At 39.3% G+C, this 15,652-nt stretch overlaps 1 protein-coding gene across 3 annotated transcripts in view; it reads left to right on the top strand.

Annotated features, from left to right (window-relative positions):
- LOC126199226 (periodic tryptophan protein 2 homolog) overlaps window positions 1-15,652 on the top strand; it is a 178,117-nt gene that overhangs the window by 66,671 nt on the left and 95,794 nt on the right. For 2 of the 3 annotated variants that reach the window (XM_049936018.1, XM_049936017.1), the window contains exons 4-5: window positions 9,542-9,636; window positions 9,711-9,839. In XM_049936018.1, the coding sequence (XP_049791975.1) occupies window positions 9,542-9,636; window positions 9,711-9,839 (224 nt within the window). Of the gene's footprint in view, window positions 1-9,541; window positions 9,637-9,710; window positions 9,840-15,652 lie in introns of those variants that run through there. The other variant, XM_049936019.1, reaches the window with a different exon arrangement.

Consider the following 15,652-nt stretch of genomic DNA (forward strand, 5'->3'; position numbering starts at 1 on the left):
AAGTAGTGCAATAAAGAGCGGCGTGAAATTGCAAAGGTGTTGTGGGTAAGTGCTCATGGTGCTGGGCTGCCAAGTGGGAGAGCCGAGATCAAAACTCCCTGCTGCCAATTCCTCACCGCAACCCCCCCCCCTCCACACACACACACACACACACACACACACACACACACACACAAAACATTGTGAACTGAACTGTTCATCCGGTCACTGAAATATTTGTTTTCTTTCTGTAGTCTTGGCAGTTGTCAATCTATACATTGGTTATAGAATATGAGTCATGTGGTAAGAATATGTTCCAGTCGCAAGTAAATGTGATGAATAGTGAAATCAGGTGAGATACCACATAGACGTCTCGCAGAAATGAAAGCAACAAATCACTGGGTGTGAACTACGTGACAACAAAGGAATTCAAGAGTCAAGACTCCTGAAATGGAAAAAAACTTCAGAAATGTTAAAAACATATGTTTTGAAAGAGCACAGAGAAACCGTGTGATTGTGAAACTGTTACATTCATTTGTTGCTGCTTATGTCACAAACTACTAGGTTTTCATCATTTCCTCGGAAGTGATCACATTCATATGAACATCTATACCGGGCAAGGAGGCATGTCTCACCCACTTACCAGTTGTACAAGTTAGATGCATCGATAAGAAATTGCTATCATATGACTTGGGTACTGTCACTAATGCTGTGTATGACACACCAGACATGTTTTCCGGTGGAGGATTTTGTTGACTTGTCGCCTTGCCATCAAACATTTGCAGTTCCCATTTGAAAGTCACTTCATTTCAGCTGCTAGTAGAGTAGTTGTGCAGATCCATCTGTCACACCTCACTGTTGCAAACTGACATTACACCACAATGTAGAGGCAAATTTTAATAAAGCAAACAGTGGGGAAATGAAATTGGCATGAGAGAGAGATTTGAACTCAGCTCACCCACGTGACAGTTAAACACGTAACCACTTCACCGTGGCGTCATTTCTGTGCCCAGCTGCTCTATATTGCAGTTCTTCTTCTTGGACCATTCACTGTTTCTATTCCACCCCACCCCACAGTCCAGTACACTTTCTTCCTGTTTTCATGTGTGATCTGTGTTCAGTTTTTGACAAGCTATCCACTGGGCCCCCGTACCACTAAATCTGAGGGGGTGCAATGGGGAGTTTCCCTTGTGAGTATTGCCAGGTCATCTGCAAATGCCAGGCATTTTATGATCGTATTTTTTTCACATGTTCTTCCTGACTACATCCCTTTCACTTTTTCTTCCCATTGTTTGATATTTATATCCAAGACCATGTTGAATAAAAGCAGTGAGAGACGATCTCGCTGTCTGACCCCATATGTATCTAAAATGGGTCTCATATTCTGCCCATAAATTTTATTTTGGATGTGGTGTCTCTATGAAAAGAATTCTTTTAGTTATGAATGCAGCCACTCATGCACCACAGTTTTCATCACTTTCGAAATGCTTGCCTCTCAGTGCTTCTTTGAGGCATCTGAACACATTTCAATCAACAAGGTGGGTATTTAGAGACTTCGGATTTCATATCCTGTGTTGCTGTGCAAGATGTATGAGACAGGCAAGATATCCTCAGACTTCAATAAAAAGTAATAATTCCAATTCAAAAGAAAGCAGGCACTGACAGATGCGAAAATTACTGAACTATCAGTTTAGTAAGTCATTGTTCCAAAATGAAATGATCACATACATTCAGTCATGGGTAAAGCAGGTGGTAGACTTCGGTTTATTGGTAGAATACGGAGGAAGTGTGATCAGTCAACAAAAGAGATTGCCTACAAATCACTCATGTGACTGGTTGTAGAATATTTCTCAAGTGTGTGGGACACATACCAGATAGGATTAACAAGAGATATTGAATCTGTACAGAAAAGTGCAGCACTAATGGTCACAGGTTTGTTTAATCTGTGGGAAAGTGCCACAGAGATGCTGAAGGAACTAAACTGGCAGACTCTTGAAGACAGACATAAACTGTCCTGAGAAAGTCTATCAACAAAGTTTCATGAACCAGCTTTAAATGATTACTCTAGGGATATACTACAACCCCCTATGTATCACTCACATTGCGATCATGAGGATAAGATTAGAATAATTGTTGCACGCGCAGAGGCAGTCAATCAATAATTCTTCCAGCGCTCCATACGTGAACGGAAAGAAAGAAACCCTAATAACTAGTACAATGGGATGTACCGTCCGCCATGCAGCTCACAGTGGTTTGCAGAGTATATATGTAGATACAGATGTAAAATGCTAACACAAGTTCTTTATAGAAGAATGGAAAAATTGGTATGAGTTGACATTGGATTCCAGAGAAATGTAGGCACGTGTGAGGCAATACTGACACTATGACTTCTCTTGCAAGTAGGTTAAGGAAAGCCAAACCTGTGCTTACAGTATTTTTTGACTTAGAGATAGCTTTTGACAATGTTGACAGGAATACTTTGAAATTCTGAAGGTATCAGGGGTAAAATACAGGTAGCAATATGCTGTTTATGACTTGTCCAAAAACCAGATGGCGGTTATAAGAGTCAAGGGGCATGAAAGGGAAGCACTGGTTGAGAAGGGAGCGAGAAGGGTTGTAGCCTAACCCCGATGTTATTGATTATGTACATTGTACAAGCAGTAAAGGAAATGAAAGAAAAATTTGGAGTGGGATTTAAAGTTCAGGGAGAAGAAATAAAAACTTTTTTGAGTTTTTCCGATGATATTGTATTTCTGTCGGAGACAGCAAAGGACTTGAAAGATCAGTTGAACAGAATGGACAGTGTCTTGAAAGGAAAATATAAGTTGAATATCAACAAAAGCTAGAGGAGGATAGTGGAATGAAATCAAGTGATGTTGAAGGAGTTAGATTTGGAAGTGAGACACTGAAGGTAGTAGATGAGTTTTGCTATTTGGGCAGTAATGTGACAGATGATGTCCAAAGTGGAGAGGATATAAAATGTATACTGGCAATGGCAAGAAAATCACATGTTAACATTGAACATAGATTTAAGTATGAAGATGGCATCTGTTCTTTCAGACATCTCCAAAGGTCATCTGCCGGTTAGCCTTTAATAATATGAAGATGACATCTGTTCTTTCGGACATGTCTGAAAGAACAGATGCTATTGGTGACTGTGCAGCTCTCTAGAATGAAATTACAATTAAATTAATACCATTAGCTGCTGACTGGCATGGATATACGTAAATGGGGACAGTTGAAAATGTGTTCCCCGACCAGGGTCTGGGATCTCCTGCTTACACGGCAGATGCTCTATCCATCTGAGCCACTGAGGGCACAGAGGATAGTGCGACTGCAGGGATTTATCGCCAGAACGCTCCCAGTGAGACCCACATCTCAACTTATAGTCCACACACTACATCCGTGGTGTCCCTGCCATTATACCCATTACTCGCAGCAGACAGTCCACAAAGTCCCATAAGAGTTCAGGCAATTTGTGTGCATCCGCACTGAAGTAGGTCATCAGCCAGTTAGCCTTTAACAATATGAAGATGGCATGGGTATAATGGCAGGGGCACTACGAATGTAGTGTGTGGACTATAAGTTGAGAATGTGTGTCTCACAGGGAACATGCCAGCGATAAATACCTGCAGTCGCAGTATCCTCTGTGCCCTCGGTGGCTCAGATGGATAGGGCATCTGCCATGTAAGCAGGAGATCCGGGGTTTGAGTCCTAGGCGGGGCATACATTTTCAACTGTCCCTATTGATGTATATCAATTCCTGTTGGGAGCTAATGGTATTGATTTAATTGTAATTTCATCATAGATTTAAGTGTCAGGATATCTTTTCTGAAAGTATTGTTGTAGACATTAGCTATATGTGGAAGTGAAATATGGACTATAAACAGATAAAGCAAGAACAGAATAGAAGGCTTTGAAATGTGGTGCTAGAGAAGGATGCTAAAGATTGGATGGGTAGATAACGTAACTAGTGAGGAGATGCTGAATAGAATTGGGAAGAAAAGAAAAGTGTGGCATAACCTGACTAGAAGAAGAGTTTGGTTGCTAGGACATACTGAGATGACAAGGGATTACCAATTTAGTACTGGTGGGGGAAGGGTAAAAATTGTAGAAGGGGACTAAGAGACGAATATAGTAAGCAGGTTCAGAAGAATGTAGATTGCATTAGTTACTCAGTGAAGAAGAGGCTTGCACAGGATAGTTTAGCATGGAGAGCTGCATAAAACCAATCTTCAGACTGAAGACCATAACAGCAACAACAACTTTGTTACTATAGCTTAATGAGCAATATGATGAAGAGTATTGTTGTATTGTGATGACCTCCTGATAACGGGGCAGAGTTGATTTTGTAGTAGATTTGAGTATTAATTATTCATCACCGCTAATTCCCTTTCCATGTAATGTTCCAAAATTACCCCATTTAGTTCCCAAAAGAGCATAGCTCCCTGCCAGTGGTTCAGTAAAGAACTTTTTTTTTGAGTCTGGCACAGGTGTAAGGCACTATTCTTTGCTAGATCTTTTCATTTGGGGTAATGTACCTAGGTTTAATTTCCTGTCACTAGAAAACCGTTACCTACAACCTAGAAGTTTTTCTTAAGTTCTTCACAGGCACTGATGCAACGATTCCTCATATTGGCAGTCAGCTGACGTGGCTCCCATCTTGTGGGTGCATTATTGGATCACAGCATATCATGGACAATATTATGTGCTGAACCAACAATAATATCCAAAGTAGTGGTTATTTTTTTAATAGTAATGAACCTATTTTTTCCTTACAAGTTCCACCAATGTGACAGTGTTTAGGTTCTTCAATGCGTGGCGTGCCTTGCCCAGGCACGAAACATCTTCCACAGAAGTTACACCTCTTTTTAAATTTCCTGTCCCACTCATATACTTGCTGCAGAACACACATATTGTCCTGAGATGCTTGTCCTCTAGTTTAACAGCTTCACTGCACAAAATATGTATCACAGATAGCTACTCCAATGGCAACAGGAAAGCCATCTTTGCACAGACGTAGTGTCCTTTTCTGTGTCGTAACAATAGGGTGCCAGCTGCCGTATTAAAGGAATTTTATTGCACTTTTAAGATTTTCATTTGAATAGCTTGTGTAGTTTGTGGTGACACTGATCTGTATGTAGTATGCACTCCAGGTGTAGCATGTACATGGCACTGGGTGTTTTTGCATGCTTAGACTTCTTTAGTAATTAATTGCATGCTACATGCATACTGCTATAGCTGTCCAAAGTATAAATTTGTGCAGGTCATTGAGGTCTTAATAGTTATTATTTTATTTATAAGAAGCTTGTATTGTAGATTGTTTATAGCTAGCCGTTGATCCATTGCTATAGCAATCCAGTGATAAAGGTTTAGTGCTACATCACAACTAGCAATGATCTCTGATATCCTATATTATTATTTCCAATATTACTAATATTTCCCCTTCTAATTATATTTCTCCGCAGATTAAAGACTGGTATGAAAACATCATCTCTCTTATAAAGCCCATCTCGCAAATTGTTTTAAGTAAAAACTCATTAGTTAATATCTCACAAACTCTGTTCAGCATAAATTCGCCAAAACCAGACATACAATTACAGTAGCTTTTTTCATTGTTTTTTGATTTTGACTTTCCGTAATTTCTATTGACTGTTTCAAGAATTCTTTCCGCATTAGGAAAGTATCAGTTCTTCAGGAAAAATATTTCTTCAGATATATGTTAAAATATCCTAGGAATAACATTGGACATGCCACAAATATTTATTGCTTATTATCAGTACACACGTAACTGCCACGTACAAAGACATTAAGTTATTTTACATTGATGTATAATTAAAAAGGGAAGATATAATCTGAGGTGTGTTTGCTTAGACCATTTCCTGTGGTTTCCAATTCTCTCCTGTAAAAATATACCTCATGCATTTTTGTCATCGTACCATGGTTCATTCTGATACAAAACTGTGCTTGGGTACCTAGCACTTGGACGTTGTCAGGCAGTCCCGAGATTTGGGACTCATTATTGATAAAAACCTTACTTGACTGGCCCATATTCATCAACTAAAGACTAGCTACATGCAGAAGCCTAACTTTGCTTTCATGTTCATGCCTCTTGGGATGCATATAGTGCTGCCTGGGCCTTGGTTTCATTCCCAATTGGACTGTGGTTGCCAGATTCAGGGTTCACTGGCATCTTCAGCTTTGAAATTGTTAGATCCAGTTCATCATCATGGAGTACTACTGGCCACTGATGTCTTCCAGATTAGTCCCATAGACAATCTCCTCGCCGGAGTGGGGATATTCTCACTTCAGTTGAAACAGTATAAATGTTGCTCGCTTATGCAATTACCACCTGACAATTTCTTAAACATCCAACATGCATACGAGGAGTATCAAGCCAGACACCCACTCTTGGGTGGGATTATCTGGTGGAATGCACATCGAGGCCCTCTGCTGGGATCTTCACCTACACCTATATTTCTTAAAATGTTCCCTGTGGTTCCCTGTACCCACTACCCTCTTCTCTGTGTTGGTTAGTACCCAGGCTGCAAATTAGAAGATTAGAGCTAGTCTGTTTTAAGGCCCTAAAGATTGTCCCCCCACCCCCATGACCTTTCGCAGCCTGTTCCTTTCAGTTCGTGTGAAGCGCCATTTACACTGGCAGCTCTCAAATCATGTCTAGGGCAGGATATGCTTTTACATCTCCCGTTGGTCAGTGTTTCTACAATGGAGCTGATAACAATTAATCTATGAAACTGGTCTCCCTTGACTATGTAGTGACTCAGTGAGCAGCTTCCAGGCTGTTGATCAGTGTTACACTCATCACCATTTGATATCTGATGTTCATGACCTCCTTTCTGACCTTAGTCATAGTGCCTGCTCCTGTCTTTCTCTGGTCCCAAGTCATGTGGGTATCCCAAAGAATGAACTGACTGATTGTTGAACTATAGAAGTGATTACTCGCCCCATATTTGCTTTGATCCAGGTGCAGATTTGTGGGTGCAAATAAGGCCTCTTCTCAATTGGAGATGGAACATCTGGTGATTTACTGCCACTTCCAAGAAACTCTGCTACATGTCACTCCTCCTTCCAGAAGGAGTCCACCATCCTATGTCATCTCCATTTTGGTCATACAAGGTTAACTCTTAGTTTTACTTTATGTAACAAGCCTCATCCACATTGTGGTTGTAGAGTCTTAACAGATAGTAGCTTATATCCTGATGGCAGTCCACTGGTGGTTCTCCATAGTAAGCATGTCCTTCCAGATTATTTGCCTTTAATATTGGCAGACAATTGAGAGACATTTGATATGGTTCTCCAATTTCTCCATGAAAGTAGTTTTTATTCTCAGATATAACATTTTAAACTAACTTCGAGGTGGGGTGAAGTTATTGGACTTGGGTGTTTCCATTTTTTACTCTGTTTTAATTGCTTTTGAATGTGGCTTGTCTCTTTTTCGATCACACCTTATTTTTTATTTTAGGAATAGCATTCTGTTGAATAGTGAGTGCTGTTCCCCTCTTTCGTACTTTTTCCATAATTGTTCAGGGGTAGGACAGCTGTGGAAGGGATGGCTCCTATCACCTGCAGAGCCTTGGAGGGTAACCATCTTCTGCCGTAATTATTCCTTGTACAGTGTTTTATTATTGATGGTCCAACTGATGCCCATCACATTTTAGGCTTCCCAATTTTACTCGTATAAATCTCCCAGCCAAAAGGCATTCTTTACTCTGTAACTACCTTCACCCTTAATTGTGGGTGGTGGGTGGTCAGATGCGGGTAGGGTTACTATTGCTACAGGTGAGCCCTGGGACACCTTTCACCTGATCTGACATATGTACTGGCTCAATCCATATTCTTTTTCTTCTTTGTAAATTTTTTCTCACCTCTGGCATCAGTAGTGCCTTAGTACTGTGATTTTATCACTTACGTGTACTTCCATCATCTCATCACATTTCCACTGGACATCACTAACTCCAGATGAGCTACCCCTTGACTGACAGACTGATGATCTTGCTGTTCAATCCCTTAACTCCCAACTAACTGTGGGTATGGTTTTTGGGCTCCCTTATACCTCCAGAAATTTGCTAGGAATGATAATAATAATAGACTTTTCATAACTGAAGCCAGATAAGGTACATAAAGCCATTCAAAATGTGGAAAAAGGAAAGGCATGTGGAAATGGTGTTTCATTGGAAGTCATTAAATCTGGTGTCAGTGTAATAAAAAATTAACTTGCAAAATGTGTACAGATTGTCTGTGAAGGAAGAAAATTCTCCCAAACAGTAACAGTGTTACATTTGTTGGACTTCACATAAAAAGGAGACACAAAAGACAACCTGTAAACACATCAGCCTCCTCTCCACAGTGTGTAAGATATTTACTTAAACCGTTACCAATTGTGTGGGAAAAAGTCTAGATTTCATTATAGCTGACCTGAGCAGTGGCTAGATCACAGTGGACCATTTACACGTTGTAAATAAAATTACAGAGTGGATAATGAGTATGAATTACCACATTGTCTTGGTTATGTAAGTAATAAAAAACTTTTGAATTAGTTTCAATAAAATCTGTACTAACAGCCCAAGAGAAAGAAGGCATTGATTCAACCTATCTCAGTGTACTGAAGAAGTTGTACATCATTGCTGCAGCTTCCACTACACTTTCTCAGAACAGTGGGAGATTTAGAATTGAAAGAGGGGCCAGAGACACAGATTCCTTATCACTTAAACTATTATCAGTACTGCTGTAAGAAGTTTGCAGGTCTTTACACTGGTAAACTGAAGAAGAAATAGGTATTCATGGAACACACTCGAATTGCCCTTGTTTTGTTGGTGACTTTGTACTATTTACCCTATCACAAATAAACTTCAACAATAAATGGGGGAACTTTATAAAGCAAGTTGGAAATAAGCCTAAAAACAAATTACTAGAAGACTAAAATAATTTGTGACTAACATGTTGGAAAGGAGAGAGTAGAAATAAACTTTGCAGTCATAGAAGCATTGGTTGCTTGTTTTATATTTAGGACATTTGAAAACCATGACCAGAAGATCAAGAAACAAAATAAACAGATGATTAAAAATTTAGTCATGAAAACAAAATTATGTGGCAATAAACTGGAATAGAAGATTCAGTAAAGGCTGTAATGAAAATTAAATACAAATGAATGGAACTTGTAGCCAGATGAATGAATGGAAGCTAGCCCAAGAAAGTTTTTTGTTATTTCACTGTGTGCTATTTAGCTGTCCACATGTCATCACCTTGTATCGTTGTCATTTTCCGTTACTTTGTAATGTAAAAACCTGGAGTTTGAATGTCCATTGGTTTCTTCTTTTTGCAGAATATAGCACATTTCCATGGTGATTATAATACAGACAGGTTTGATAAAGAAGGCCACATTATCAATTTCGTACAAAAAAGCCTGGCCCAGTATTGATAAGTACTGAAGCTGTAATCCAGCTGTTCGTTCACACGCCATATTGAAGGTTTTGTACTTGCTTTTATGTACTTTGAAGTTTGTTTTCCCTGCTTTCCTAATGTTTCGTTTGTCTAATTCCAGCAATCGTTCAACAACCCTTCCAGTCGAAAGTAGATTCAACTACACCACCACAGAAATCTCACCAAGTGGTTCTATCTTAATATCTGTAAATGAAGGTAAGTAGTAATGCCTTTGTAGGTTGATGGAGAATCTCTAAAAGGAAATAATTTTTAATCTTTTTCTTTTCCAGCTGGTGAAGCACATCTTATTAGTTTGATCAGTCGAACTGTTATACACAGGCATCATTTCAAACATTCAGTTAGTTGTGTGAAGTTTAGCCCAAATGGCAAACACTTTGCTGTTTCCAAAGAAAATAAAGGTAAGTTTTGCATCAAAAGTGCTGTCTTAAAACTATGTGTTTGTACTTAGAATAGACCGAAGGTTCTAAGAAAATTATTACTATGTAAACAGAGGTTAAATATGCAGTGAATCTTTTGAAACAGAATTTTATGTGTACTGGCTAATTGCTGGAGCTCTGACAGGTTTAGATCTGTAAATTACGAGGAAAGAACAGCCATTAGTCACAAATATGGTGTTTTTTAAAGTGTGATGCATATTAGATCCTGAAAGACCCTTCTTCATATTTGTGACCTATTATTTAGTTGTTTTTGTGCTTGGCAGCTCCAGGTGGTCTTAATAAATAAATTCATTTTAATCTATGTTTTATGAATGAGTCCGTCGGCTTTCTGTACTTCAGCTTTTTAGGTGTTGCTGTATTTCCAGTATGTATTCTGGAGAGAAAGCTCCATCATCAGGATTTCTATGATTCGCTTGAAGCTTTTTGTCATGACGTTGTTACAGTCAAGTCTGAGAAAGGTTACTTTATCATATACATAGAAAGAAATATTAGCTCTAATAAAAATGAACATCACTATAAAATTTCTGCATGTTATCTGCTTCGTTAGTGGTCTGTGGTAGAATTTCTCTAAGTTGTTGGTTTTTCACTGTATGAACTCAAATGCCACCGACAAAATTTCAGGGTTTTTGCAGGTGTATTTTCTAATTATTTTGGTATAAGTGACCTGTAGTTTCATGTTGCTCAATACAGTGCAATTATGTTCTATTTGATTCCTTGCCCCATTTGTCTTTGTATCAGTATTGCACTGAAAACATCTGCACAACTGTACAAATGTCGATAGTATGCACTGTGTATCTTGCTTGTAAACAAACTTGTTCCATTCATACTCGATACTTGATGTTGAAATAGTAATGCTCTCTTTACTCGTCATCTTCTAGCCTCCATTCAGGATTGCATGTTTTTGTCTCAGCCTTGTTGATCTAGCAGTGGTAGTTGTAATACACAGCAGTGTGGATTGGTTTACTGACACAAGTGAACTAGCACTGGCAAATGCGAATTCTATCTGGTGTAAATGACAGGTGACTGCAAGTCAACAGCATTCAAGCATTTTCAGCTTGCATTTACTAGGGTTCACTCATATTCCACTGGCTGTTAGTCTTTTAGCAAACCACAAAGGAAGTTTGTGTCATTTGTGCTTTGGCAGTACAGAAAGCTCTCTCTGCTATCTTGTTTACTTCTGTTGTTGTTATGAGCTGCTTAAGAATTGAAGTGTTCAATGTAGGTCATAGAAAGGTATGTATGTCACAGCTGCTTTTTGGGATCCAAGAGATCCATAACACAGATGCCAAAATGAAAGAAATATAATTGGTAGAATATTTCCAAAGCACTCAAAGGTCCAAGTAGATGATAAATTCATTATCTACTTGTATCGGGCTGGAATGAACTGAATATTCATGAGTTTGTAATTATTTTTATTAAAAAGGAAATGCACGATAAATTTCCTTGAAAGATGTGTGAGTACCGTATTTACTCGAATCTAAGCCGCACTTTTTTCCCGGTTTTTGTAATCCAAAAAACCGCCTGCGGCTTAGAATCGAGTACAAAGCAAGCGGAAGTTCTGAAAAATGTTGCAAGGCGCCGCCACAACTAACTTCTGCCGTCGAATATACGTAGCGCTACACTGGTATGCTTTGTAGGCACAAAGATAAATACTGGCGCCAAAACCTCTGCGTCAGTAAATAAATTTAAAAAGAAAAGGTGGAAGACGAGCTTTTTTTCGCCGCCCCGATTTTCGACCACTGTATTTTCATACATTATCCAACGAAGAAAATACAAATTCCGTATTGTTCATTTTCGAATGTAGCAGCATTTCAATGTACTACGAAAATCCGACTGGCAAGACTGTTTGGGATGTTTGTCAATATGGCCAACTCCACGTTCTGAATTTTTTCCTACCTGTGAGAAGAGATGGTTGCTAATAGGAACTTGATGAATTGTGAATCACATGCAGTATTCTATTCACCATAAGAATAATACGAATATAAACATTTTGCCATGTATTCTTTCGTGTTTGCTGCTATCTAATTTAAATCCTGTCTGCCTAATAAACTACGAAACTCCATTGAGACAACAGTAAACGCGGAAGAGTATACGTATCGTGTCATGTTTATATTCGTAGCGTATCGCAGAGATGGACGTAGTACGAACTTTGGCCAACAGATGGCACTGTTAACTGCGCTTTTTAGTTGCTACTTGCGACTCTTAGTTGCGACTTGTCACTGAAATCGCAGAAAGCAGTGCTAAATTCGACCAATAGATGGCTCACGTCTTTGAATGTGAAATACTACTTGCGACTGCTAACTGTGACTGAAATCGCAGTTAGATTCTGTTAAGTTGCTACTGTGATATCTGTGTCTTCTCAGTCACTGATTTCTAACAGATACGCGATTTCCTCCCCACCACTAATTCGTATTATTCTTATGCCTAATAGTGATAGTCAGAAATGAAGTACGGCAATTGACTAGATTTTTAAATCTAAGATGACTCTAATTTCTGTGCAGAATGTAATGTACTAAAGAGACGCATGCAAAGATTTTCAAACGGAGAAAAAATTTCGCTACACTCTCGTTCAGAACATCATTTATCATACGCAGTCTATTATTTGGTTCTTGCTTATCATTATCAAAGAAAGCAGTGGTGTAAGTAACAAAAAATAGCAGTCTCTTGCCATTGTTTCGCTAATGAGACGATTTTTTTTTTTTTTTTTTTTTTTTTTTTTTTTTTTTTTTTAAAAAGCGGCGGTTGTGCGCACAAAAGTAAGCCATGCCGCGAGCAGCGACAGGCCGTAAACACGCACTATCAGAATGCGACAAACAAGCGTGACACAGTTCAGTAATGCATTTTCAGCGTAGAGTGACGTAAACACCTATAACAAAGAAAACGACACTTATCAGATCAAAGCAAAATAAGCAAACGATTCAAACTAGACGAAGCACGTGCAAAAGGAAGGGTACCCGTATAAATACGGACGGAGCGCCTGGCGCATAGCAATGGCTACCTGGTAAAGCTTAACAGCTAAGCTTACGACTCGAACCAAACTACTGTAGCTGTATCGTCATTCATTCGACCTAAATTGTGTCTTATATTACAATGGACCAACTTTGTTTCGATTTGGAGGTGCGGCCTAAAACTTTTCCCTCCCCTTGAATTTCGAGTCTCAAATTTCAGGTGTGGCTTAGATTCGGGAATTTTTTTTTCCCTTGATTTCGAGTCTCATTTTTCAGGTGCGGCTTAGATTCGAGTAAATACGGTATGTATCTATTATAGTGATTAAAATTAAAAATACATCTAATTACAGGGCAGAGAAAAATTGTCACGAAATTTTAACCCTGTATAATTTATGTCAGTAGGAACCAAAATTACTAATGTTGTGTAGGTCAACAATGCACAATTTTTAAACTACCGAAACTTGGCACCACAAGCTCCAATTGGCTGCGGAATTGCCCTGTTGCCAGATGCTCTGGACAACACATGACTGCGAATGCTTTGCCTGCTGGAGATCGCGATCTATCCCAGGTGACCTGCGCGCTCAATGGTGGCGTGCCAGCATTCCACCCTGAGGGCCTGGGGGCAAATCTGCCGGGGTCCGACACATCCATTGTAGTTTCATGATACAATTTACCAGGAACAAACCCGTCAACAACTGTTAGTTCGTGTACAGAAAGTCTTTTACAACATGCACCATGCCACTGATGCAAGCCAGTGGTGGCAGTATTTTGCTATGGGATACATTGGTCTTATAGTAGTAATCAAAGGCACCATGACAGCTGTGGACTATGTAAATGTGATTGTGGACCACCTGCATCACTTCGTGATTGATGTCTTTTTTATAGCTAGGACAACTCTTTACGTAAAGATGGCGGACAGTGCAGTGTATCGTATTGAGAACGCTCTTGTGATGATCGGAAAAGTGGCAGAAGGAGGATATATGAAGAAGGAAATGAAGAACGACTTACTAGAGGCGGTGAGTGAAATAAGAAAATGTTTACAATCTCTGAAAAACGAAACAAAAGCAAATAAGGTGGAGAATAGGAATCCTACAAGAGAGGTTACGAACATCCAACAAGAGACGAGCGCAGGAGAAGATAGCTGCACTGGTGGACAACTAGCGACATCTATTGGACAAACTCAGGAAACAGCACATAGCGGACAGTGGCCTGCTGGGCACGTAGCGACATCTATTGGCGAAACACAGGAAACAGCACATAGACACAGACAGATGGAAGAGACACCTACAGGATCTGATAACTTCAACGGAGACATCGGTGTGGGTAGCTTTCTGGAAAAAGCAAAAAAAGACGGAAATGGGAGAACTGAGGCATTAAGTGGAGGAGATAACTGATTTCCTAAAAAACCAACTAGGGATATTAATACAAGATCAAATAAAGAAAACTCTAGAAAAGGAAAGCCACCTAGACGCAGAGAAAACCAAAACTGATGGAAACAACATACAAACTAAATACAACAAAGTTAAACCAGAGGGAACGACAATATACAGAAATCCTCTGCTCCAGCAACAAAATCAGCTACTAGTCCAAGTCAATGCAGATGAGCTACATAATAAAACCCGAAATCAGGTTAATGAACTAGAGGAACCAACTTGGAGTACTGTGGCAGGGAGGAGCTGGTACAGAAGAAACCAGAGTAATTATAAAACCATAATGGGTACCAAAAAAGACGAAGAAATGCAAGCAGAAGAAACAACAGCATGGCTATACATCGGTAACTTAAAGAGAACCACCACAACTGCTACAGTAGTGAAATACCTTAACAAGAACGAAATACTGGGACAACTAGAATGTGAAGAACTGCGCACACTGGGCGACAAAAAAGCTTTCAAAGTAGGCATTCCGTTTGAAAAGCTACAAATCACACAAGAACCAGAATTCTGGCCAGAAAACATAAAAGTACGTCGATTTCGTTTCCCAAGACGATCAGTGGAAGAGGGAGCAGAGCTCAACTAAACTAAGAAGAAAACCAGAAGAGCAAGAAGTAAAACCAGTCTTGTGGGATACCGAGGGAGTAAAAAGTGCTCTTAACCTAACACCAACAGACATTCTGCAAAACTCGGATCTTGCAATTCTAACAGAAACCTTCCTGATAGACAGCTGGCAACATAAAGATTTCTATAATTATCACCTAATGGCAAAGAAGGGAGAAAGAGGACGACCCATGGGAGGAATATCTATCCTACTGAAACCCTGGATGACGCCCACCAAAAAAAATCATAAAACAAGAAAATAGTATGCTAATAGAAGCGGCAAACAGAAATATAATTGCAGCCTATTTTAAACCGCACACAAATGCTGTAGAAATAATTGACGAAATAGTCACACTCATCAAACAATGCAACAGCAAACCCACCATTATTGCAGGCGATCTCAACTGCAGAATAGACACAGAAAACTATAAAACAAAATTAGTCGTTGAAACCCTAGAAGAAGATGGTTTCACCCTACTTAACGATAGACAGATACCTACATACATATGCCACAATGGGAAGAGCACCATTGATATCGCATTAACAAGAGGAGACATAGAAGGAAGTATTCAACCAATATGGCATGACTCCATTACTCCTATACGAAAGCACATTCCAATGAAGATAAAAATAAATATCGTCACGTCACCGCCAGCAAGAAAGACCCACCAAATCACACAAAGAAAAATTGATATAGAAAAATTAACAAACCAGCAAGAACAAAATAGAAACTTTCATAGAGGAAGGAGACCTTGAAAAGGCAACTGACCAAATAGAAGACATCCTAAAAAAT

This window comes from Schistocerca nitens, chromosome 8, assembly GCF_023898315.1.
Source record: "Schistocerca nitens isolate TAMUIC-IGC-003100 chromosome 8, iqSchNite1.1, whole genome shotgun sequence".
NCBI classification, from domain to species: Eukaryota; Metazoa; Arthropoda; class Insecta; order Orthoptera; family Acrididae; genus Schistocerca; species Schistocerca nitens.